This window comes from Ostrea edulis, chromosome 7, assembly GCF_947568905.1.
Source record: "Ostrea edulis chromosome 7, xbOstEdul1.1, whole genome shotgun sequence".
Classification (NCBI taxonomy): domain Eukaryota; kingdom Metazoa; phylum Mollusca; class Bivalvia; order Ostreida; family Ostreidae; genus Ostrea; species Ostrea edulis.
This window is the reverse complement of record NC_079170.1, coordinates 32486869-32514290: the sequence shown is the minus strand read 5'-3', so window position 1 is coordinate 32514290 and position 27422 is coordinate 32486869. Positions and strand designations below refer to the sequence as shown.

At 34.6% G+C, this 27422-nt stretch overlaps 1 protein-coding gene and 1 long non-coding RNA gene across 2 annotated transcripts in view; one reads left to right on the top strand and one right to left on the bottom strand.

Annotated features, from left to right (window-relative positions):
* Window positions 1-27422, top strand: part of LOC125654950 (uncharacterized) — a 113700-nt gene that overhangs the window by 13638 nt on the left and 72640 nt on the right. The window contains exons 2-8 of the mRNA XM_056144012.1: window positions 6125-6231; window positions 6530-6709; window positions 14111-14215; window positions 14304-14370; window positions 14463-14692; window positions 19836-19856; window positions 20442-20501. Coding sequence (XP_055999987.1) covers window positions 6532-6709; window positions 14111-14215; window positions 14304-14370; window positions 14463-14692; window positions 19836-19856; window positions 20442-20501 — 661 coding nt within the window. The 5' untranslated portion in view covers window positions 6125-6231; window positions 6530-6531. The remainder of the gene's footprint in view (window positions 1-6124; window positions 6232-6529; window positions 6710-14110; window positions 14216-14303; window positions 14371-14462; window positions 14693-19835; window positions 19857-20441; window positions 20502-27422) is intronic.
* Window positions 9367-12690, bottom strand: LOC125646737 (uncharacterized). Its single transcript, XR_007359809.2, has 4 exons — window positions 12284-12690; window positions 10826-10994; window positions 10368-10548; window positions 9367-10072 (listed from the first exon to the last, which is right to left on the bottom strand). It is a non-coding gene; the product is annotated as an uncharacterized LOC125646737 (long non-coding RNA).

Sequence of the window (27422 nt, the reverse complement as noted above, 5' to 3'; positions counted from 1 at the left end):
CTCATCATTGCCGCGTTTGAATGATGTTCAATGAAAAAAAATGAAATTGGTCGACTGGAAGCTGGTGTATCTCAATTTGCAGTTGCAAGAAACTTCAATGTTGCACAAGGTGCCATACTTCACCTTTGGACCAGATTTCAACATCATGGTTCAACTAATGATCCTATTAGAGCAGACACATCGCGCGCGACGTCAGCAGCACAAAATAACTTCATCCTATTGCGATAATTTTGTCACTGATTCAGAACAGTGTCATCTACAGCATCTGCCATTCCTGGGATTCGCAGAATATGTAATCAGAATGTTTGCAATTGATTACCGGATGCTGGGATCAGAGTGTGCAGACATGTTCGTGACATTGTTTTGACTCTGCAACATCGTTGAAACCGAGTCCCATGGTTTAAGATTCATAGATTATGGCCCAGGCAAAGCTGACGGATAATTTGGTTCAGAGATGAATTTCGATTTTTACTGCGGAGACCTGATGGAAGATCCGTAGTGTAAAGACGCCAAAATTAGCGTTTTATGCAAAATTGCACACAGTATGCTGCATGATCGGTTGGGAAGGGGCAGTATTACGATGTGGGCAGCAATATCCTATACAGATAGAACAGCATTGGTTCACATACGGAGTACTTTGACTGCTCAATGGTGTATTGATGAAGTCATACAGCCACACATGGTTCCAAAAACGCAGCATCTCAGGGCAATATTACAACATGACAGCACCAGATCACATACTTCTTGTCTAACACGTGATGTTCTGCAAAGACACAATATCACAATTCTTTGGCAATCCAAATAACTAAATTTTAACCCGATGGAACGCGAATAAGACGAGGTGGATAGACACAACCATCAAAGACAACCGCAACCTCAGCCTCTGTAACAACTAGCCGAAGATCTGCACTTAGAGTGGAACAACATCCCTATAGACAGCTTTTAGTGCCCGTAGGAAGGCGTTCTCAGGTAGTCATTGGTGATCGTGTGGGGCATACTAGATAATGAACTTGGGTGAACTGTTAATGACTGCAATCATCATTAGTGGTTGTGACACTTTGATTATGAACCCTGCGTTAACATCATTTTGGTGTTATCTTTAAATCAATTATTAAGAATTTCCAATGTCTTAAAATCAATAGGAAATCGCAATATGCATTTTTTATCATTATATATTTTAATACACGATCTGCAAGTAATTCCACAGTCTAAATCATATACTAGTTGGTTTTTTGTTAACCCGAAATACCTGCTTTTGTGAGGGAGTATCAACTACTCACACCACCTCTTTGTTTTTGTCGTTACGTTGGCTTCCAGTGAAATTCCCAGTGCAAATTGTGAATATATACCTCCCAGCGAAGTCGTTCCGATCAGAAAACTCAAGGATGTTGATACAGGTCAACGGAGTAATCCGTTGTCAAAATCCGTATGTAAAGAACGGCCAAACAATTGATATGAAACACGTCAGACAGCATATGACCCATATTTTGATCCCTTGTGAACCAAACTTTCACCATGTTATAACCTAATGATGAGGAATATAATCGAAATATGTAAAATACGTATAATTCTGTCCGAGGATGTGAACAGAGAATCAAATACATTTTACAAATGCAATTTCAAAACAAGCATCTTGTTACTGGTATTACAATTCTATTCACAATGTTCATCGATATAGGAAGCATAATTATATACTTTATCTTTATCTCTCTCTCTCTCTCTCTCTCTCTCTCTCTCTGTGTGTCTCTCTCTCTCCATCCATCCATCCATCCATCCATCTACATATGTATATGTCTATCATCTCCTAAAGAATGAAACGAATAACGTAAGGCTTGTTTTTAATTATGATCAATGTTTCTGTTTACATCTTTTCTTAGTGTCATTACATTATTTTATGTTTATGATGATTGTGCTTAATTAACATTAGGGAAATATCATCATGTATTTCTACGACTGTTTCATCACTACTAACATCATGATCCCACAGAATAAACAAAAAAGAATTGTACAAGTTTAACAAAACAACATTAGGCAATTATGCCTCAAAATAGTCTATATACATGTACGATACCATATATCTAAATCTGTGCGTGGAATTTTCTACAAAAGTCCTTGCTAAGTTGTTTTATAGGTTACCGAGTGGATAAACATTTTGTCGCATGTGATTATTGCGCTTGTCTATGCGACATTTGTAAAGTGATCAAAGCGTGAAGTCATTCGTAGGTACAGGTAAACTTCTGCGGACAAGAAATATTTTTAAAATCAGGGCGACACATCCATCTGTTGAAATAATGTAAAGAGCATTGCTATTTATGCATTTCGCGGAAAATGAAGGTGACCTACATATAATGTAGTCTTTACAGTATATGATTTTGTATATGACTTTGAGGAGAGGGGACAGAGTGGATGAAATTAATCAACAAATATTACAAGTATTTTTGTAATGGTGTAGCTGACATACGAAAAAGGGTAAAACGCTGCGAATCGGTACATTTCGACAAAATCAATCACTGAATTAAAAAACACAAATGGCGGATTTGTTCAGTTAACAGGATTGGGTTGCTCTAAACCTTGGTTAAGCTTAACCAGTGGTTAAATCCCTTGTCCACCGGTTAACTTTTAGTCATTGCTTAAATTATGTTGCTCAAAAGTTAACCAGTGGTTAAATTGCCTAAGCAGTGCTTAGATATTGACCAAAGTTAACCAATCTGCAGAGGTGGGTTAAGTCATTTAACCACTGGTTAAACATGTTGTCTACTTAATTTTTTATGTAAACATGAGAAAATAACACAAGAAACGGGGAGTTTGGAGACATTTTAATCATTATTTCACTGAAATAGAGTAAACAAAGTTGAAAAGTTTCTAAAGAATCAGTCAGGTACATCACAGATCTCATAAAGCCCCAACTGTGTTTTCATTGTCAGATATTGTTTGGTTTCCTACAACATTAAGAAAACTTATAATTATCATGTAATTCAATGCATCTCTTTCTTTAACAACATAAATGAAATTTAAAGATTTAACAAATTCGTAAACAGGATACATAGGTGCAGTCACCGGGATAGGGGAGGGGGGTACGGAGGAAGGAGGGGGAGTAAATTGAGCACCTTATCCCTAAGTCTACTGCCGTAGTGCAACAATTTCTAACCATGCCTTTATGTTGCCCCCCCCCCCCCCCATACGCTATTTATTTATATACCCATTTCATTCAGCTTATTGAACTAATCATATCACATTATTATTTGTTTATTTTCAAAAATTAAAAATACAACTTTAAAAACTACACAATTTTTGATAAATTGATAATTAAATTAAATTAAGCTAAATGGAGTTATTGTATTGTTTAATATTTTAAAAAGAAAATTAAACATTGATTTTAGGATTTTATTTATGCGTTTAAATTAACTGAAAGCGAACAAGTAGTCTTAGTAGATTAAATACAGATTATACACTTATGATCACTTAATTAGATGTATAAAAAAAAAAAAAAATCACAATGTGTGTAAAACAAAGTCTTATGGATCAATTTGTCCAGACTTGGCCAAGTGATGTTTTTAGCTCTTCCAAGGGTACAATGTACAGAATTTTTAAAACAAGTTTTGGTCTGGAAACTTATCTTGAAAATCTACCTAAGAAACTCAGTAGCATCTTTTTGAAATTTCGTACCACGAACCATCGCCTCCTAGTAGAGACTGGCCGATGGTTTAGTATACCATATAACAAAAGATTATGTGTTTTATGCAATGAAACAAAAATTTCAGATGAATATCATTTTGTATTAGAGTGCAGTACTGTATCCAGTATAAGAAAAGAATACCTACACTGAAAATATTGTACAAGACCAAATGTAATGAAATTTTATGAAATCATGTCAACGAATAATGTTAAAAACCTTAAAAACCTGTGCACGTTTATTTTAAAGATATACGAATTAGTCTATTCTCCTAACACTTAACTTCAAATATTTGTACATGTGTATGTATATATTTCACTTTGTTTATTTGCATACCTTTATGTAAAACTTATACGTTACCAATTTTGATGCACCAGATGCGCATTTCGACAAATACTGTCTCATCAGTGATGCTCAACCGAAATGTTTGAAATCCGAAATAACAATGAAGTTTTAGAATTATTATAGGGGAAAACAGTGTGAAAAAAAATACACAATTTTATATACATTCCCCTGATGTTACTTGTATTGATACATGAAATTTCTGTATTGTACCTCATGTACCATTTCCATTGTACAGATTTGGTTTACTTGAGTTTAAATAATACAATAATGTAGGCCTACCGTGAATACCGAGACTCCTCCTGAAATCCCGATGAAAAAAGTCACTGACTTCCGGTAGATCTAAATAATTTTCAATGAGACCAGGTCGAGTAACAAAGGAGGTGAACTCCCTCCAGTCTTTTTTCAGTGAGTCTTCTGCACACAGTTTCTTCTCCTTTTGCTTTCAAACAAGTCCCCCTGTACATCTCTTTCACATTCTCAACTGTTTACCCCCCCCCCTTTTTTTTTTTATCCTTTTCGAGTTTACGGCCTCGGTTAACTTCAGAATATAACTTATACAACTAAGAATATAGTGTTTCATTAGGTGAAAAGTTCTCTGTCCGCTTCATTAACATTTGCAGTAGCCATTATTGTTTACATGTTCAGACGATGGGGTACTAACCACTGGTTAAAGGTACTTAACCGTTGGCTATTTAGCCCTACGGCTAAACTTACTTTGAGCAACATAATTTTGACCAGTGGTTATATACCCAGTGGATAGTAAATCTTACCAGTGGTTAGCTTAACCACTAGTTAAATTTAACCAAGGTTTTGAGCAACCCAGTCCAGGCGTTAAGCATATATAGATAGAATATCGTGGTGCTTCATCTATAGTTGGTGTTGTTTTAATAGGAAAGAAAACGTAAATTCAATAATGGTGTGCATGAAAATTTTAGGCATTGCCCATGAAGTCAATTTACACATAGAGACGCAGAGACGAATTCGTAATCCATACTGGTCTGTGTATCTATATCAAAGAAGAAAAGCATCATTGATACCATATTGTATCTTTCATTCCTTCAAGATAAGAAATGAAGGTTCAAGTTTTTTTTAAGTTTGATCCCCGGAACAAGTTTAAAGCCCGATCTTCGGAGCAGAGCAGAGACCCGTGTAAGGTTTCAAATATTAATCATTAGGATTAGTTATGCTTTCTGGAGAAGGCCACAATGTTTGAATTTCTTAATTTATATGAAAGCAGTCATATTCACATATTTAAGTTTGATTACACTATGACACCTTGGGTATGTTGGTTCCAAAGCTAAGTTAAGAATATTTCAGTTGGACTTTCTGAGAGAAAAAATAATTGAAAACTGAAAAAAAAAAATTGTAATACAATTTAAAGAATTTATATTTTCAGAAATTGCTTTTATTATTTTCTATCTTGTTTACTCTTTCATGTTAGATTTACTTTTCTTGATCGTGTATGCAAACTACATATGCATTTCAAAATTACCCTTCCATGCATATTGATCTCGGACATCAGTGAAATTCTGGATCTTATCAAACTTTCTACATTACTGCATTGCAGACCCAATGAAACTGTAATACAATTCATGCAGTTTTTATAAAGGATGGTATGAGATGCGCATTATATATTTCCAATAAGTTTGAAGAAACTTACACTCGAAAGAATAAAGCAAGTGAGCTGTACAGCCTTATGTGCGGATCCAGAATAGGCAAATGAGCTGTACATCATTATGTGCGGATCCAGAATTTGCTACTGAGCTGTATATCATTATGTGCGGATCCAGAATTTTCTTGTAAGCTGTACATCATTATGTGCGGATCCAAAATTTGATTGGAAGGACGTTCCATCGTGTATAACATTTCCCATATAAGGGCCAAACCATATAGGAGTCAGAATTCAGTTTAACATTTTTATTGCACAAAAAATGCTAACGAATTTAATTACACCGAAGATAGTGAAAGAGGTGTCTGTATCCAACCAACTTTATTCTCCCTTTGAATACCTCGTTATATCTGTGGAAGATGTATATATTTTTAGTCTCATACACAGACGTTTAAAAGTATGTAATGCTCTGCTTATTCCTTTCTCTTCTCATACAGTAGTGAACATCGTACATCAGTGCGGTTTGAAACCGAGAAACCTCCATGGAGGCACCAAACGATCACTATACATTGTAGCAATGCTGCCATTCCAGGAACATTTTCAGGTAGGGGAATTATACCTTGAATTTAGCGTATCACAAAGTATATCCATGTGAAAATGTAGGGCTTCATTCAAATAGTATATTATCCACTTTCGTTTTGAACATATCATGTTATGTGACTCGTGAATACCTGTATTGTTTCACAAGTAAGGGGATTGTACGTATGTATGTCAATTTCTCAAGTTTTAAAACAAGTCAAACACTTTTGCTAATTTACAATGATCTTGCGAAAAGTAAAACATTTTAACAGAAATAGAAACGTGATTGTTTATTAAATTGATTGATCTAGATTTTGCTTCAGTTATGAGTGGTATTGTCGAATCGTGCCCAACAAACCTTACAGAAGTCCTCGCGGCATCAGCGAGACTAAACTGTAGTAAAGACGGGTTTGGAAATGACCAGTATGAATGTCTTCCTAACTCCAAGAAGACTGGACTTGTGGAATTCTGTCATGAAGGAGGCATTCCGTTGGTAGTAGATGGTGAGATATTAGATATTACCTTTCAAACTATAGTCTTTTTATGTAACTCCCGCAACGTTCTCATTCGCGTTTAAATATAAATGAAGTTGATGTTCTTTGCAGGAATAAATTGGTGCTTGTTGTCCTCGCCTTGTCGTCTTGCTCTGTTACTCAGGAACCCTTACATATGTATTCGTGACACAGCACTTGTCCAGCGGTCCCTACTTCAGTTTTGCTATGCATTTTATCCTTCTAGTTTACTTTTCTTTCTCTTCTGCATCATGTTTTTTTTTCTAAACCAATGCATGAAACAATGAAGTCGTCATCAGTTACATTGATACCACTCCACTAACAGCGATTAGTGAAGATTATAAAAGTACTGTGGGTCAGTCCCAAGTTGTATAACAATATAAAACATTCAGATAAATGGGATATATCGCAGATGGATGCGCAAAAAGTCATCCAGGACATAACAGATTAAAATATAGATAATATGATACACATGTCACATGAAGACAACTGTTTTAGATAATTGCTAAGTAGCAATAAATTGTACATATTTACAACCTTGTCTACAAATTCTATAGTCGTTATCATGATTTCATTTGGAAATACATGCTATTGGATTAAATGCTGTATTATGTGTTTCATGCTGATGTTCTACAAAAAGGACCCCTCTCTCTCTCTCTCTCTCTCTCTCTCTCTCTCTCTTCACAAACGTTAATTTCAAAAGATTGAATCACACACGTACGTTAGAAGACATACAATATATTTCAACAGAAAAATTAATTTGAGATACGGATTCGATGCATTTTCCGTTCATTGACACCTGATGTACATCTTTTTTCCGCCGTGTGAAATGATTGATTGATTGTATCTTGCTTAACGTCTCGCTCGAGAATTTTTCACTCATATGGAGACGTCACCAAGACCGGTGAAGGGCTTCAAATTTAGGCCTATGCTCGGCGCTTACGGCCAGTGAGGGTTTTTTAGCGTCCCACACCTACTGTGACACGGGTCATCCGTTCTTAAGGTCATCTCCGAGGACCCGTGACATTCACAACTGATGCCGAGCGTTTGGCGATGGAACTGTCACTACCTGTTTTTCATCGACTTAGGTCTGTCGCGGTCGGGATTCGAACCTCGACCTACCGCATGCGGGGCGAACGCTCTAACCTCTCGGCCACCGCGGCGGTTTTTTATCACATGTGTTGGTTGCAAATGTAATTTCCAGCATATTCATTGTGTTTTAGGTCGTCGATTGATTGATTGTATCTTGCTTAACGTCTCACTCGAGAATTTTTCACTCATATGGAAACGTCACCAAGACCGGTGAAGGGCCTCAAATTTAGGCCTATGCTCGGCGCTTACGGCCACTGAGCAGTGAGGGTTCTTTAGCGTGCCACAGCTACTGTGACACGGGTCATCCGTTCTTAAGGTCATCTCCGAGGACCCGTGACATTCACACCTGATGCCGAGCGTTTGGCGATGGAACTGTCACTACCTGTTTTAACGACTTAGGTGTGTCGCGGCCGGGATTCAAACCCCGGCCTTCCGCATGCGGGGCGAACGCTCTAACCTCTCGACCACTGCGGCGGTTTGTGGTCGTCGAAAATATTGAAAGAAAGTAATAATGAAGAATTGCTGACATGCTATAAACATCCCTAAACTGATTTAAAGATGCTGAGGACTGCGAAAAATCACATACGGGACGCATAAACATAATCAATGACTGAGGTTTTTGTACAGACCTATTATTTGTTAACAATTACACTTAATGATTACAAACTTTATTGGCACTTAATTACATTGAGAAATAGCAAATTCTCTACGTATTCATTATCATGACACGATAATCTGAGTACCACAACATGTTGTGCCTCCCTGTATTCAGGGGGAAATAACTCGTGCTGCACTGTGAAAAATGTATCCCTTTGTTAGGTCGTTATTTACACACTAATTTTGACTACGGTTTTCTTCTTCTACCAGTTTAAGATATACATGTAGGGCTCGGGGGGTGCGACCGGTCAACATGCGACGCTTACTCCTCTTAGAAAACCGATCCGAACTCTGTTATGTCCAGGATCCGTGTTTGCCTTGTTTTTATTTTTGTATTGTTTTGGGTATTATAATGCAAATTAACATTGTTCGTTATCTTCAACTGTTTGTCTATGATAAATAAAATTTCCAAATATTAAGATACAGATAAAAATATGTGACTCTTGGCGGATGCGACGCATCACAAAAGGATGCTTACTCCTCCTAAGCACCTGCTCCCAACTCTGGCCCCAAGACTTAAGTCAAAATTTTGATTACTTATTACTCTTGCACATATGTTTAACCCTTTATCTACCGGCACATTTTAGAGGTTTTTAAAGACTAAATGACAATATTTTTAAATCGAGTTACATCTGCATGTATCACGATTTTAGGTAGGCATGTGATATATAATTTTGTTACGAATTGGACAGGGAACATTTTTTTCATCAAGTTTGTCATGTTATCCCATGACCCCAAGGAGTTCTACGGGGTCAAAGGTTATTTAAGTGCACATTTTTGCAATCTTTTTTCTCTGGAATATATATATTACGACCCCTCTCACTGGATTCGAGTCAAAAATAGGAAATTCTAAATGTATGAGCTGATATGTCTTTTAAAATACTACAAAAACATCACAATCAAATTAATCAATTTTATTGACAAACAAATATTTTTGGTTGCTAAGTAACAACACTCATGGTGTAATTTTGACCATAATTTGCCTTTCTACATCCATTCGACACAATTCAAACATAATTACATTGCATGATGATTAGTAAATGTCACATTATTTTAAAAATATAATCTTTGACTAAATCTTAATCATTTTAAAAGGTTTTTAACAAAAAATATAATGAAGAGAATTAAGGTCAAAGGTCATAAAATGAAAATTTCGTACTTCATATACATATTCATCATTTTCTAATAATATGACGTTTTGCTATTGTATCCCACTAAATAGTATAAATATTGCAACATTAAAACAAAGATCTTTCCTGTTAAAATCTTTTTAAAAAATCAATTTTTTTAATATTCAAATATATTTGGTTGCTAAGCAACAACACCATTATGATATCAAATGCTATGCGAAAATAATGCCCGTTTTTACTCCCCAAGTTCATTGTACATGTATACGAATGTTCAAGTACTTACTTTCAATCACTAAATTTAAATGTACTTGCATTATATTTAATAAAAATTGTTCTTCTTATATTCAACCTCTTAAAACATATTTCTAGACATAATTCTTGATACTAGGTTGTTCCGATAGGGGCATGCGTTGACCAATATCTGTCTATCGACTGGAACTTCTCAGCAGACATGTATAAGATAATGCCCAAAAATCTGAAGAAAAAAAGAAAGATTGTTTATACTTAGCCCCAGTATACTGATGTATTCTCAGTGCTTTTGAATACTCAGTTGGCTCTGTAAATGTTTTCTATAATCAAGGCCCTCTGAAAATTATGCGTTTAATTACTTGTAAAATTTTATCTGGGGTAATTGTAATACACATTTAATAAATGTGTTAGATGCACAGCCAGATTAATTTTGGTAAAGGTAATCTTATAAAATGCATTTTATTATTCGTTTTAAACTGGAAATCACTGTCACAATATCGGTACTTTAAAACTAGTAATACCTGTACAGTTCCTCTTCAGTGAGAGGCTTCGAACTTCCTCGGGAAGCATATGACAATCCTTCCCCATAGATATGACCATCTCAGCATAATGGTTGGTGGCAACACAGATGGAGAAAACCAAATCTTCTGTCAAAAACAGCTTCATAAAATCTGCAATTCTCTGAATAATCAGGTCCCATATCTGAAAATAAAAATGCAAATAAAATCAGTATTGGCCATCATACCTTATTTGTCAGCATTTAAAACACTTAGCATACCTTATAATTAGAAACAGAATAATGATTTTCCGTGTTTTGTCTCTTTTTGTATGCATGTTATATCTAGTAATGCAACGATAAACAGTAAAATGGTACACGCATATCAGTGTACCATAATGCCATGATTCCATTTGTGAATGTATTATCTGGATTCATTTGATGTACGGATTTAACCCTATATTCAACCTCAAAGAGTCATACCAACTGCATGCCAGGTTGTCACTCCGAATGAAATGCCACAGTTCTTGGATCAGGTGTCCCTGTGTCCTCCACATCAACATACTTCCAATGCATGTCTGGATTTGCCAGTAGACTGTCACTAGTGGAAGATACCTGGAAGCTTCCCACTAAATATTGGGATGTCAATAACCTTTTTAAAGATGAAAAAATACAAATAAGAAATATTGGTTTGTGTTTTAAAGCAGAATATAAGCTTCATGATAGTAAGGACAGTTTCGCACGAAAGTACTGATCATATTTATTTAAAGATAGAGATGTCCTATATTTGAAGTGCTATTTGGTAAGGGATTACAACATAGTTATTTCGGATTTCAAAGATTTCGGTAGAGCATCACTGAAGAGACATTATTTGTCGAAATGCGCATCTGGTGCATCAAAATTGGTACCGTATAAGTTTTACATACATATGTTAGAAATCAAATGAATGGAATATTTCATTATACTTTGCGAGTGTAGCAGAGTGCGTATTGAAAAAAAAACACACTATACATCATGGAGGTGTTAGCATTATGCCTAACATATACATGGGAGCAAATACTGAAGAAATTCAGGTTAAAATATACAGTGTCCATCGAAAATATTGTGCCTCTGAGGGAAATTGAATGGCCCCAGATTTAAAGTAGAATTGAATTGGTTCTTCATTGTACACAGTGTCTAAATCCCCTGGCATGGTACTCTGATGGGGTGTGGATTTAGTCGAAATTAGAGAAAATCTAAGCAAGAAGTGGGCAGATGCCCATCAGCTCATAGCACACCAGCATGTATGGATCATATAATTAAATGTTTTTTCAATAGCCTGTCATAACCAGATTTTGATTGATGTTAACCCCCCCCCCCCCCCACCACCACCACCACGCACACACCTTTTGTCCCAAACACACATTTTGTTTTTATTTCTGTTACAATATGAAGAAAAACCTCAAATTACGGTAATAAATTCTATTATTACGATAATACAATAATGCAATATATGCTTTCCTAACAGATTGTGTTTTCTTTTCATAGAAAGATAATTTTTTTATAAACATAGAAAATCTTGGAAAATAGCCTCCGCACCAATGGTCATGAATGCCCAGTCTGATTAAAACCATCCCACTCTTTTCTCACCGTACACTAAATCCACCCTCTTCTTACACTCGCGCGTCAGGTGAGGAGATACCAAAGGGGGGGGGGGGGGGTCACACTGATTAATGCCGGGCCAGGACAGATTAATTGATGTCAGATATGTTCAGCTCTTAATAAACAATTGGGTGTTATACACTTGGTTTAGATATCATAAAATATAAATATTTTCTTTCATGAAACGACAAATTATGGCATCAAATCGCGGTTAATATATTAATCGTGCATTTTTCATAACATAACATAACCGCGAACGTTTTTTTCTTCTAGTCGGCCTATGTGGCTACATCAACTTACATGTTTATACTGAATGCATGATCGTTTGGGTCATCCTGCAACAGGATATCCAAGGTATCTTCAGACTTCTTCATCTGACATCAGGTCGTTTTCAAGATGTAAAATACAATACAAACGTTTGTTGTGTTGTAGTTTTCGTTGAAACGGAAACACGTGTGTTGCTCGTGGACACTTTCAGAAAACCCCGCGGCCGCGATCCGGATCACGGGGGGAAAAGTATTATATTATATAATATGCAGACTGGTCTTTTTGTTTTCTTTGTTTGGCAGAAAAAAATATTTCTATACCGAATAAATATTACATAACGTTTATATCTGAATTTGAAGTATTTTTTTTATTCACTCTACCGATGTAACATTCTCATTAGGTGTTTTATGAAGTTACAATACAAGTAGGTAGTGTAACTGTTATTTACCAATAATGGTTTTTATACTTCTTTTTTTTTAAAAGCAGAGAATACCTGGCTGATTATTTCATATATGTATATTGTTTTAGTATATCAAAAAGTATTCACATTACCAACAGAGGACAATACAAATAGTTTTCACTACTTTATTGTGCGATGCGCGTCGATCGCTTTCAGCACCGACGTTTTATCGCTAATTTTAAAGAAAACCGCGCAGCATGTCCCAATTTCATTTTATCGTAATATAAAAACTAACAAGAATTACAACACGAATAAGGGCCCATCAAAAAGAAAATTTTCTGTACTTTTACAGGCTGTATTTACTTTTCCCTATTTCCATATATGAATATTGGTAAAACGCCGATCTGTTTAAACATTGAGAAATAAAATTGTAAGAAAGCGTACATGTGCAAAAAATAGCTATTTTCTTATAACTTTGCCAGGCATTAGAAATAATTTTTTTATGTTCTGAAAGCAGGGAATATATGCTTTTCAAAAATATAAAAAAAAATAGTGCATTCATACAGGAGATTAAAAAAATCGTATCGAGGGGGAAAATGGCCTTTCGACAAAGCGTTGCGTCATATTTAGACGAATCCATCTTTCGCTTTAAATGCTTTTATTAATTTAATAACTTTATTTACTTAACTGATTTTTACATAGTCAAAAAATACAGAAAATTTCCAAAAATATGATATATAGATCATATATCTTATGACCGTAGTTTGAAAGATTTAGAGGCACTCCTTTTGCGCTGTCCCGTTTTTACGCACCACCGGTCAAATTGACCGGTACGGTAGAGAAGGGGTTAAAACAACTTCAGGTTTATAAAATATTCAAATGCAAATATATACTGAAAATTGTATGTGTTTATAAAAATTACTTTAAAATTTACTTGCATTTGAATTTTTTTTAAACAAAATTTTATTAAACAATAAATAAGATTGGGCAGCAGGGACAGCCTGTTACGTCCCAAATCGTCGTCCCATCCCAAATCGTCGCCCCAGTGTCGATTTGGGACAAGATTGCACTATCATTAGGGGCGACGATTTTGGGATGTACTATTGTATTCAAATCATCACCCGTCCTAAATTGTCGCCCGTTAATACTTTATTGATGTTTTAGGATAGATTGCACAGAAGTTATTTCATTGTACACCCTCTTATATAGGGGTACAAAGGTTTCACTTGGTCTGTCTGTCCACACCCATATCCCTGGCGTTTTTTTACCTATTGGACTGCAATTTTGTATTTTAGCCCTCTCCCTGGATTTGAAATTTAGACTTAAGTCTATTCTCAGTTTATGGTCTTGAGGCCAGGCATGTCCAGAGGTCCGTGGTTTCCCTATCTCAATTTTGTATTCTTTATATTATTGATGAGGCTGATCACTGTTCGTTATCTTTATTTTTTTTTTGTGTAAAGGTTATTGTTTGGAGACAGAAGGGGGCCAGTTGTACTACAGCAAATGTCAACACTTCATCAATGGTTGTCCGAGTAAGCCGTACCTTGCCAATGATATATACAAATGTAAGAAATTGTTTATCATTATACACTTAACAGTGATGATTGAATAAAATATATTTCAATATGAGTTTAACATGTTCTGTGTTTGTAGATCCCGCCTGTCTGAATATCAACACAGAGAGCCAGTGTTTTCTTGCTGATCCATCATGTCCCAATATGTAAGTCAGCAGCTGATAGCAATGTATTCTTTTCATTTTGTAATACATGTACATGTTAACTTGTTTTCTAATCTTCATGTTTATGATGATAGGACCACAACATTCACTACCAAAGACATAATGGACACTACATCCACCTACCCGGGCTTCTCTAACACAACTGTGAATACTCTCTATAACACGACCACATCCATAGAAGATGCACCTGATGTAGGGGTAGTTGTGGGAGGTGTGTTGGCCGGAGTGTTTATCACAGCCCTGCTGATTTTAGTGTGCGTTGTCTACAGAAGGTGGAGAAGGAGAAATCAACCAACTGAGAAAGGTAACACAAACTTTCGAATTGTATAACTCAATTACTAATGCTATATTTATTAATAACAACAACAACAACAATAACTTCTACTACTACTACTACTACTACTTCTACTACTACTACTACTACTACTTCTACTACTACTACTGCTACTACTACTACTACTACTACTTCTACTACTACTACTTCTACTACTACTACTACTACTACTAGTACTACTACTATCATTACTACTTCTACTACTACTACTACTACTACTTCTACTACTACTACTACTACTACTACTACTACTACTACTGCTACTACTACTACTACTACTACTTCTACTACTACTACTTCTACTACTACTACTACTTCTATTACTACTACTACTACTACTTCTACTACTACTACTTCTACTACTACTACTACTTCTATTACTACTACTACTACTACTTCTACTACTACTACTTCTATTACTACTACTACTACTACTTCTACTACTACTACTTCTACTACTACTACTTCTACTACTACTACTTCTATTATTATTATTATTATCATTACTACTACTACTACTACTAATGATAATACTAATACTACTATCACTACTAAAAGTAGCGACTATCTCCATAGTGTATGGAAATAATCATGTTAAAAACTGAAACGAATTAAAAGTGGATTTCACTAAAACAGCTAAATGAGTTAATGGCAAAACTGCAATGTTAAGTTGTTAGAACGCTTAAAAACAAGGTGTAGGTCATCACAGTCATAATAAAATGGAATTTAACTTCAGTCAATGATTTGATGACCAATAGTTAGATAATAAATGGAATTATGGTATAGTTTTGATAATATAATCATCAAACCTTCCAAAGACATTCAATTAATTTGTAATCACAAAACGTCAGGTGACTCATAGATATACAGGTCTTAAGATCAGTCATTCAAAAATTGATTTTATAATTATTTCATACTTTTGCGTCATTATATACATACTCATTACTCCTAAGATTTAGCATGACCATAAGTGCTGGAACTTCTCATTAGCTGTACACATACGCACACACACGTGCGCACACACGCACGCGCATGCACAACACGTACGCATGTATACATGCACACGTGCGTGCGTGTGTATGTGTTTGTCTGTGTGTGAAAGGTGTGAAAAGGTAAAGATAAAGAACAGTGGTCAATTTCATCAGTTCTATAAGGAATAGAAAGTGGAGAGTTGGGTAAACACGGATCCCTGGATATACCTACATGTAAGGTGGGAGCTGGTGTCCAGGAGGAGTACGCATCTCCTCTCGACCAGTCACACCTGACGTGAGCCCTATATCTTGATCAGATAAACGGGAGTAATCCGTAGTCAAAATCAGTGTGCCAAGATTAGCGAAATAATCGGTATGAAAAATAATGTCTGGTTTGTATTTCCTCCTTTTAGTATACTGGTAATGTAGCGACCCTGGTCGCTTGTTTTAAAACAGTCCAACTGATGATGATCTGTTAAGGTTTATTCTTTCATCAACATAAGAAATGAGACATACAAAGATTCGTGATGTAAATTGATTAATTGTATCTTGTTTAAATTCCCTGTCGAAAATTTTCACTGATATGAAGACGTCACCAAGACCGATGAAGGGCTTCAAATTTAGGCCTATGCTCAGCGCTCACAGCCATTAAGCAATCAGGGTTCTTTAGCGTACCACACCTACTGTGACATGGGCCATCCATCTTGAAGGATATCTCCAAGGACCCTTGACATTCACACTGGATGCCGAGCATTTTGACGATGAACTGTCACTACCCGTTTTAACGACCGAAGTCTCTGGCGAGCGGGATTCGAGTCCCGACTTTCCCCATGCGGGGCGACATCTATACATGTACTTATAGACCACTGCGGCGGTCATGATGTAAACATACTAATATCAAATAGTGTCGAAGGTTAGGCCGTTTTTAGTACACTGATTTTGGCTACGGATAACTTCGTTTACCTTATCAAGATATAGGGCTCACGATGGGTGTGGCCGGTCGACAGGGGATGCTTACTCCCCTTAAGCACCTGATCCCACCTCTGGTATATCCAGGGATCCATGTTTGCCCAACTCTCTATTTTGTATTGTTTATAGGAGTTATGAAATTGATCACTGTTCGTTGTCATCACTTTTCATAGTAGAATTTTATAACACTTGATAAGCAAAGTTAAAGACATCGAAAAGCATACGGACTAGATGAAGTATTCACGGTCAATTAATCGATTTACACGTAACTGCAGATGAAATTGTGTGTAATATGATAATTTATGTCTCCTTCTCAGCTAAACACAACAAAATATTACAATGATGTTGAAAATATAATTTACTGATGAAGTAGACTTTAATCAACAACCATATCACATAACTACTAAAATGTATCCAAAACTACATACAATAATCTAGTTTCAAATTGTATAAACATATTAACACACAGCAGAAATTGTATAATCATAAAAGTATTTTACAACATAGAAATGTACAAACTAGTTATGACTTAATAGATTGGAAGAACTTTACACTACAAACGTAGGAAAAAACTGATGGCAGTGTCAAATACCACCAATCAAATACCACCAATCAAATACCGCCTATCAAATACCACCAATCAAATACCGCCTGTCAAATATTCATATTTTACAGGGATTGAAGGGAAAATAAAGGTAGCATGTATGTGGTGACTAGCCAATAAGAATATCATCTAAGAAAGGAACTGCACTTTTGAGCTGTGCATGGTCAATTTGAACGGATTTGGATTTGAGGCAAATTCTGTTAATCATATTGACCATGAACAGCTCAAAGTGCTGTTCATTTCTTATATCTTTTTTCTTTTACTAAATTACCATTTGTGTACATTGCTTGCATAAATCAGGAAATATATTGTTGCATAAAACGATCTATCAAATACTCATATTTTACAGGGATTGAAAGGAAAACGAAACATGTGTACATGTGACTAGCTAATAAGAATATCATAAAACCACGTACCAAGTATGGTCATGTGTTAAATCGTGTACACATTGGACAAAGGGACATAACTATAATATGTAAACAAGTAAACATTATCTACATATGCGAAATGGTGATATTTCAATATTTTGTTCACATATTTGTTCTTGAAATGTTAAATATCAGTCAAAAAGTTTGCCGAATAAATGTATAAAGCTACATAAACTTGGTTCACCAAATCCCTTGCATGATTAACTCATACGACATACAGTGCACTTCATGTGTAAAGCATACTTGTACTATTATAAAACGCCCTAAAACACCCTAGTGTAGGTAATATTGCATACACAAGGACTTTCTATGATCAGACATCAATTCTCCTTCCCTCTTGACCAACCGCTATGTTTTCAATAAATGCGAAGATCTGAGGTGCATTTCATTCACCAATGTTACGTCATCTATAAGTTCCAAACAATGTGTATGCGTGACGATACATCAACATTGGTGCAGACTCAAAGGAAATGAACGGTTCTTGAATACACATTTGTATTACATGATACGAAATTCGTACAAATATCATTATTTTAACAATGACTAAAACAAACTTGTTAAAAAAGATAAGGAGTCATTGCTAGTTACAGTTCGGTTGATTTCCAAATAGATTTTCATTAATATTTACACTACATATATATGTGTTTGTTTTTACACAAAAGTTTGTTGTTGACTGTATATTGCTTAAACCAATTTTTGGCCGGGTTGCACGAAGTGCAAATCCGGTCTATAGTATGGTGAAGTGCGGGCGGGCGGGCGGGCGGGCGGTGGGGAAAATTTTGTGAAATCAAATCCTCCTACAGTTTGTTATGTACAACCTTGAAACTCTGCAGAAAGTAAGTATATATATTGAAGTTATGCACTAGGTTTTTTGAAGTCTGACCTTTGTCGAATATGGGCGCTACAGCAAAAAGTTGTTATTAAAAATAGAGTTCAACTTGAAAAAGGTAAGTGAGATTATCTTTTGTGGTTAAATTTAGTTGCACTACCTCTGAGGAAAAATTCAATTATATATGAATGTCAAATTTTCTGGGTATGAGTTGTAAATTTGCAATATAAATAGAGAAATTCTGTTTCTTTATCATATAATCATATACAATTCAAGCACCTGGAGTTATTGTTCATTTTAGTTATTATTACTTAATATTACATATATCATGTGGGGTTTTTTATTAATCAATAAAAGGCCTGCAGCAATATGTGATGTGTTTTTTTTTTGTTTTTTTTTTATATATCGGCATTTTTACAAGACAAAAATCCGTACCTGTATCCGGAATCAATCGTGTCCGCTCACGTTACCGATACGGAACTAACATTTTTTCCACTCGTCAAAACTCGTTTTGATAATTTACTTTACAATTCTGCCTCCTTCAACACTAAGGCCATAACAAATCATAACAGTCCTCCAAATAACTACTGTACCACCAAATAAATCCCTACCCAAATTATTTACTCCAAATATTGCAACCCGGCCAATTGAGTCTTTGACCCATTTTCTTATCTTAAAATATATGTTGTTTGCGTTTTTTATGTGGTTTCTGGGTAAGTTGATTTAAGAACATTTCTAAAATATATTTGATCTGTAGCCTTAAACAATCAATAAGATCTGTAAAAGCCTCTTAAAAATGTTTGATTGAAAATTAAAATATTTCAAAATGATTTAATATTTTGTTACAGAAAACATTTAAAGACAGTCCTCTTGAACATTATTTTTCTTGCATGTCAACATAGTTATCTTGCATGCAGATATAAATTATATAAAAATACCTTGCATATAAGGGCAGAAATATGCCTGCTAGATATATATCTGATTCCATCTCTGCTATTGCAGAGGATTATTATTTATCTATCTCTTGATGTATTTATTAAAGAGATGATGAGATGTATCACTTAGTTATAATCACTTGTTCATTTATAGGAGAAGTAACATAAGAGATTTAAAAAACAATCTACAGATTTAAACAGTAATATTTTCAAAAATGTAATTCTATGTAAGTCTGAACTTGTTGGGCGTTTTTCTTCTTCTCACTATTTCCGGGTTATAACAGGTCGTCAGCATTCCTTGTTTGTCGTAAGAGGCGTCCCTTCGGATGAGACAACTAAATCTGATAACTATCTGATATGTTTTTCATTATTTCTAGGAAACGACGAAGAATCCCAACGTAAGTAGTATCCTATTCAGATATTATTTCAAAGGTTTGTGTACAGCAGAACATCCATAGGGTTATATCTTACCTGTAGTTTTCTATGTACCTGATAGACGGGTTGCATCATAGGATGGCGCAATGTGTATGTCATCTGTGGTGAAAACGTAGTATGAGTCGTTCTCTCTGCATAAAACCACACAGCACTGGTTTGTAATGGGATCAGTGCAGAATGTTGTGCTCCTCTTCTACGATACACGCAATACAGAAACATAACCAGTGGACAAAATAGGAAATCCAACACATTTCAAACATAACAGGAAAGTGTAGCATGAAGATCCCTATTGCAAATCAACATGAACTACAGTCAATGTATTGGTTTTTTACATCACGAGTAATGCTTGACATTGGATATAGTCAGTTTAGGTACAAATGTAGACGCATAGATGTAGAAGAACGATTTCCTGTTTTCACTATTTACACACAACGTCAATATCATTTTTTGTCGTTTTTCTATGTCATATATATTGCTATAAGATTCGTTCTGTTTTAATTGTGTGTGAATAGAAATAGTGAACAAGTGAGCTGTCTTTGTTTGTTTAGCACTTACATCAATGGACGAACAGAGAGCTGGATATGAAGAAAACAGTAACCCTCCTGCTGGTAAGGTGTCATTTCTACAATATTTTCAACAATTTCGACACTTAAGTCACGCGATACGAAGCGTGGTATGTGGATTTATAATTTCTATACGGAAACAGACTACAGACAAAAATGTAGATGTTCCAGAGTTTTTAACAGTATCGTCTGAAATTAGAGTTTTCATAAATTTACGATCGTAAAATTTATGAATACGTGACTGATGAAGATCTGTTCAGGTGTGTGTTTTCATTAAGGATGTTCTCTCCTGGTTTGAGTGTTTTCAGAAGTATCAATCTTTTTGGATAAACCATCTTAACTGATACATCTTGATCAGAAATACATTTAAAACATAAAAAGGGTATGCTAGTGCGGACTTAAAAAAATTACAGCTCCTCAAAGTTGCCCCTTTGCTGAGACTAATTGTTTTTTCTTGAAAATCATCAATTTTCACAAGAAACACATTATAAAACAAATAGTAAGGACAGAATAATCTTGGCTTTCTTTTATTTTATGAAAAATAAGCATAATTTACTATTTCCATCACTTTTATTAAAAAATATATCACCAATTCTACAAAAAATCATAGATCAATTAACATAGTTGGATAAAATTTCACACAAAGTTAAAGACCTATTTCATCAAAAAATTCAACCTAGGGAGAATATCTGTATCAAACTTTTTTTGAAATTACTTATGTAGATTTTAATCCTATTTTCCCGTAATTTAGATATTAAAAAATGTGGGGTAGTGTACATTGAAACAAAGATTTGAACCATGTTGTGTTCCCAACCCCCTTCTAACACTGGCATACATTCTAGAAATGTATATTCTCCAATTCATATTGACAAATTCTATATATTTATTTCATTATATGATAAATAGTCAGAAAACATGAATAATCTATACAGATATACAATACTAATATATTTATAATTAAAGAATGTGTAAAACATATGTCCCCGCATCAGCATTTTCTAATTTTCATGCACTGTGACCTTGATCTTTTACCATATTACCCCAAAATTGATAGAAATTTTCCGTTCTTTATACATATCCATCTGTCCAAATCTGGTTGTAGTAGAATACAAATTATTTGAGTTATTATCCAGAAACCAGTTTTAACAGCCAACTTCCATGTGGCCATGAGGAAGAAATGTGCACTTCCTGGTATGGTTCCTCATATGATGACACTATGACTCTTTCATCTCACTGTGGTTACCAAATGGATGCAGCTAAAAAGCAAACATTGGAAATCAATTTCTATCAACACTGTGAATTCTTTTAAACAACAGAACAGAAGATACTATTAGGTGTACCACCAGACTGTTAATGCACCATCTTCAACTATTTAACTCCAGTTTTTGTCTCGTGAAGGATTATTTTCGATGCCTTGATCAAAAAACTGTTACTTTAAAAGAATTTCTTATCCAAAACGTTATATGATTCGGCATAAATTACTGTTTATGAAATATATGCTGAAATTTTAATCATGATTTTTTTTATTATGTGCATTTTCATTACCCTATAAGAAACAATTTTTATCAATATTAAAACTTTTTTTTACAATTAAACTTTGAAGGAATGATTAAAATGAATTTTTGATAAAACATTTAATTTTCCAGAACTAATTAGAAAAATTTATTGATCTATCAGTCCAATAGAAACAGATCTATATAATGTATATTTAGTCAACAAAATTATCCTTTGTTTTAACTAATGTGTACAAGAACGGCACACCACAATTCTCTAGATGGGAGACCCCCCATTTTCCCTTTGAATTTTTTTTAATGAATTAAATTTGCGGTATACTTTTGCGATTTTTAAAAACAATGATATAAATTACACATTTTAGTCAAAATGATGCTTCGATAATAATACATTGACCGTTAGGAGCGAAATTCGCTCATAATGATCGACTAGGCGGGTTTGGGAAGATCGCATATCAAGTTAGGTACAGATTTACTTAGTTTGTAGATTTCATTTTCATAAAAAAAATGTCTTGCATATGGAAAAACTTACCAATTCATTCAATACTACATCAGCAGCCTCTGATTCGGTACTACATCGCTAACATTCTTCCATTCCCCCCTCTCGCCTGACATACTGTACAGTACTGTAGACCTACATGTGCTATGTCACTATGTGTGTGGTTGTGCCTGCTTGTCTGTATAGTTCTTTGTCTGCCACTCACTTGTGAGAATTTCGGATGCAGTCTGATCTATAACTGCCCTTTTACTTCTAACGATTCGCCCATGTATGTTTGTGGTTTGCTTTAGAATAGACTAAATACGATATCGTACAGTGCCCATATCTTCGAGCTTACATTTGTTTGAAATCGTAACGGCATCATGAATTTCGTAAAATGAGAAAAACATAAAAAAACCCGACATGTTTCAATTAATTTTTATAGTTTATTACCATTGCTAAAACACAAAAACACATATTGATGTTCTACTTCTTACATACAAAACAAAACTCACGCATTCCGATATTTAGGACTTTAAGAAGTATGGAGACTCACTCGCGGTAAAATTACCAATAGTAAACTATCCTAGTATCTTCATGTGTTAAATCGTGTACATATCGGAGAAAGGCAAATAACTCTGATTTGTAGACAATAAACATTATCTACATATGTCAAATGGTGATATTCCACTACTTTGGTACACATATTTGTTCTTAAAATGTTAAATATCAGTGAAAAAGTTTGCAGTAGAAATGCCTAAAGCTATGTAAACTTGGTTCACCATATCTCTGATATGATTACTGTAATTTATACGACATACAGTGTGCTACACGTGTTAACGATACTTATAATACTATAAAACGCCATAAAATACCCTAGTGTAGATATCGCATACACAATGAATTTTTATAATCGGACATCAATTGTCTTTCCCTCTCTGACCAACCGCTATGTTTTTATTAAATGCGAAATAATCTGAGGTGCATGTCATTCACCAATGTTACGTCACGTACAAGTTACAAGCAATGTGTATGCGTGACGATTCATCAACATTAGAGCAGAACCGACAGTAATGAACGGTTCTTGAATACATATTTTTATTGCATGGTACGAAATTCCTACAAATATAATTATTCTAACAATGACTAAAACAAACTTGTAAAAGATAAGGAGTCATTGATATTTACAATTCGGTTGATTTTTAAATAAAGTTTACATTAATAAATACACTACATATATATGGCGTGTGTTTTTACATAAAAAAAATATGTTGTTGACTGTATATAACTTACACCAATTTTCTTATCTTAAAACACATGTTATTCGTGTCTTTTTTGTGGTTTCTGGGTAAGTTGATGTAAGAACATTTCTTACATACATTTATAATTAGTCTATAGCCTTAAACGATCAATAAGATCTTTCCCAGCCTCTTAAAAATGTTTGAAAATTACAAGATTTCAAAATGATTTAATATTTTGTGACAGAAAACATTTAAAGACAGTCTTCTTGGGCTTTATTTGTCTTGCATGTCAACAAAGTTATCTTGGATGCAGACGTAAATTATAGAAAAATACCTTGCATACAAGGGGCAGAAATATGCCTGCTTGATATATATCTGATTCCATCTCTGCTATTTCAGGGGATTATTAGTTAGCTATCTCTTAATGCATTAATTAAAGAGTTGATGAGATTTATCACTAAGTTATGTTCACTTTTTCATTTATAGAAGTAACATGAGATATTAAAAAAGATTTAAAGGACACATCGCATGTTTTTAAACTTTTTAATTTTTTCAGCAAAATTAATTCATTTCATGCCTAAAACTACTTTACATGTGTTTTAAATGAAACAGTTTGCGTAGTTTTCGAGTTTGAAAGCGATGAAATTCAAATCTTGCGATATGCATATTTTCTTCGATATTTTACGCGCCATTATCTGTGACGTCATATGCGACCTCGAGCGAGAAGATTTGAAAACAGTTGATAGCCATTTCATAAACAGATTAGATTTAATTGACAAACAAACAATTATCACATTAACAGCTTGTAAATAACGCTGCATTAGGGTGTTTTGTGCCGTTTAAGGGTGTACTTGCTGTCATTAGAGAGGATTTGGACTTGTTTTTTTTCTTCAATTTTCGAAGGAAGGTATGAGGGACAAGACGTGAATATTTTTTGTCGGCACAACGACTTTGCCTAAAAAAAAACCCAGTAGAATTTGTCCCTATACTTTTTCAAACAAGCACTTGGACAAGACGTAGATAAACTGTGAGAAAATTGGTCTATCGAAGCTACGCACTGTTACATATAGGTTTACGGCATATACTTTTCGTTCTGCTCTCGAATTCAATACACACTCGCACCAACTGACCTTCACCTTGTAACAACATATAGGCAGAACTTTACTAGCAGCGTCTACCAACTGGTAGTTTTAAAAAATTTAAAGATAAAAGATATTTGAACTTTCAATTATAAACAATAAAATATAATATTTCCTGACTTTGAATTGAATTATAATGCTTTAATTTTTTTAAGGAACGCGTATAGTGGACGTGTTTGTACAACAACAGCACGCCGCGCTCCCACTTCCTAAGTAACAACGTGTTGATAACAAAAAATAATGATTAGACCTAATAAAATTGCTTTAATAAAATAATTTAAAAGTATTGTGATTTTCACAATAAGTTTGATCATTATTATTATTATTTTTTCTTTCTTTTCGAAATGCACCCGTGACAGTAGGCCTATTTGTCAATGATACATAATCGTATCATAATTTAGGCCTATCTAACTTCTCCAAAAATAAATTTAATAATTATTGCACTGTTTAGTTTAGAAAACCAACAACGCTAATTACAGTTGTTTACAGAAATGGCATTACCAAATTGTGTTTAGACAGTGATCCCATGTAAACATTATTTACTCGCAAATTTATGCAGATTTCATACTCGCTTTTCTCGCTACATTTGGGTCGCTATTTGTATGCACTGGTGGCTAAAAGATGTAAGACTCGGGAAATTTGTCAACATCGAAATAAATGTTATCCATGGTAAATAAATTAGGCCCCTAAAACCCGAGTTTTTAAAAATATCTAACACTACTTTTACAACAAGTTGATCGGCGAAGGTCGCATATGACGTCACTGTATCACGTGACTACCTATCTAATTAACTAGGCTTTTTGAAATCGGGGCTTAGATTTAAGTCCGTATTGTGGCTAATTATCGCAATACTTCAGCGAACGAACTATTACAATTAATTTCTATAAGCATAAGGAAGACAAAATACATATAATTCTGTATACTTTGAAAACACGAGATGTGTCTTTTAAACAGCAATATTTTCAAAATGAAATTCTATGTCAGTCTGAACTTGCTAAGACGTTTTATTTTCATAATTTCCGGGTTATAATGGGTCGTGAGTATTACATTCTTGTCGTAAAAGCGATCGAATGAGGCGGCCCTTCGGATGAGACCACTAAACCTGATAACTATCTAATGTGTTTTTCATTATTTCTAGGAAAGGACGTAGAATCCCAACTTAAGTAGTATCCTATTCAGATATTAATTCAAAGGTTTGTGTAGAACAAAACATCCATAGGGTTATATCTTACCTGTAGTTTTCTATGTACCTGATAGACGGGTTGCATCATAGGATGGCGCAATGTGTATATCATCTGTTGTGATAACGTAGTATGAGTCGTTCTCTCTACATAAAAACAAACAACACTGGTTTGTAATGGGATCAATGCCGAATTCTGTACACTTCTTTTATGATACATGAAATAAAGAAACATAACCAGTGGACAAAATAGGAAATCCAACACATTTCAAAACATAGAAGGAAAGTGTAGCATAATGAGCTCTATTGCAAATCAATATGAATTACATGCAATGTATTGGTTTATATATATCATGAGTAATGCTTGACATTGGATATAGTCAGTCTATGAACAAATGTAGACGCATAGACGTAGAATAACAATTTCCTGTTCACCATCTACACGCAAAGTCATTATTATTGTTGTTTTTGTCGTTGCTCTATATCATATATGTTGGTATAAGAATCGTTCTATTTTAATTGTGTTTGAATAGAATTAGTGAACAAGCGAGCTGTCTTTGTTTGTTTTAACATTTATTTCAATCGACGAACAGAGAGATGGATATGAAGAAAATAGTAACCCTACTGCTGATAAGGTGTGATTTCTAAAATATTTACGACAATTTCTAGCAATTTCTAAACGTAAGTGACTCGATACGGTGTGTGTTATGTGGAATGATAATTTCTAAACGGAAACAGACTACAGACAAAATGTAGATATTATATTGTTTTCTACAGTCTTGACTGAAATCAGAGTTTTCATAAATTTACAGTCGTAAAAATGATGAATACGTGACTGATGAAGATATGTTCAGGTGTATACTTTCATTAATGTAAGAAATGAAACACACTCAAATGCATGATGTAAACATACTAACATTACATAGTAAACATCCATGTCACACAATGAGCAAAGTTAAAGACATCGAAAATTATACTGACTAGATCAAGTATTCACATTCAATCTATCGATTTACGTGTAACTTGAGAGGAAACTGTGTGTAGTATAACACTATGATTATGAATCCAGTGGGGATCCGGGTCAGAATAGGTCCTCCGTATCACTTACTTGTCGTATGAGGCGACTAGATGGGGCGGCATTTCAAATGAGACTGCAAAAACCTAGGCCCGTATCACAGCAGGTGTATCACAATAGAGTCCTCCCTGCTCAAAGGCAGTAACCGCAGGGCATAAGCCTAACTTTGCAGCCCTTTATCAGCAATTATGAGGTATATGTATGAATGAAAGATTCTCAAACGGGACGTTAAGCAATATACAACAAATCAACTGATATCCATTAAATTTGTGTTCCGCATAAAACCGCCTAAATACGGTAATGCGATTAATGTGCCATTTAGAAGATATCTTCAATTGCAAA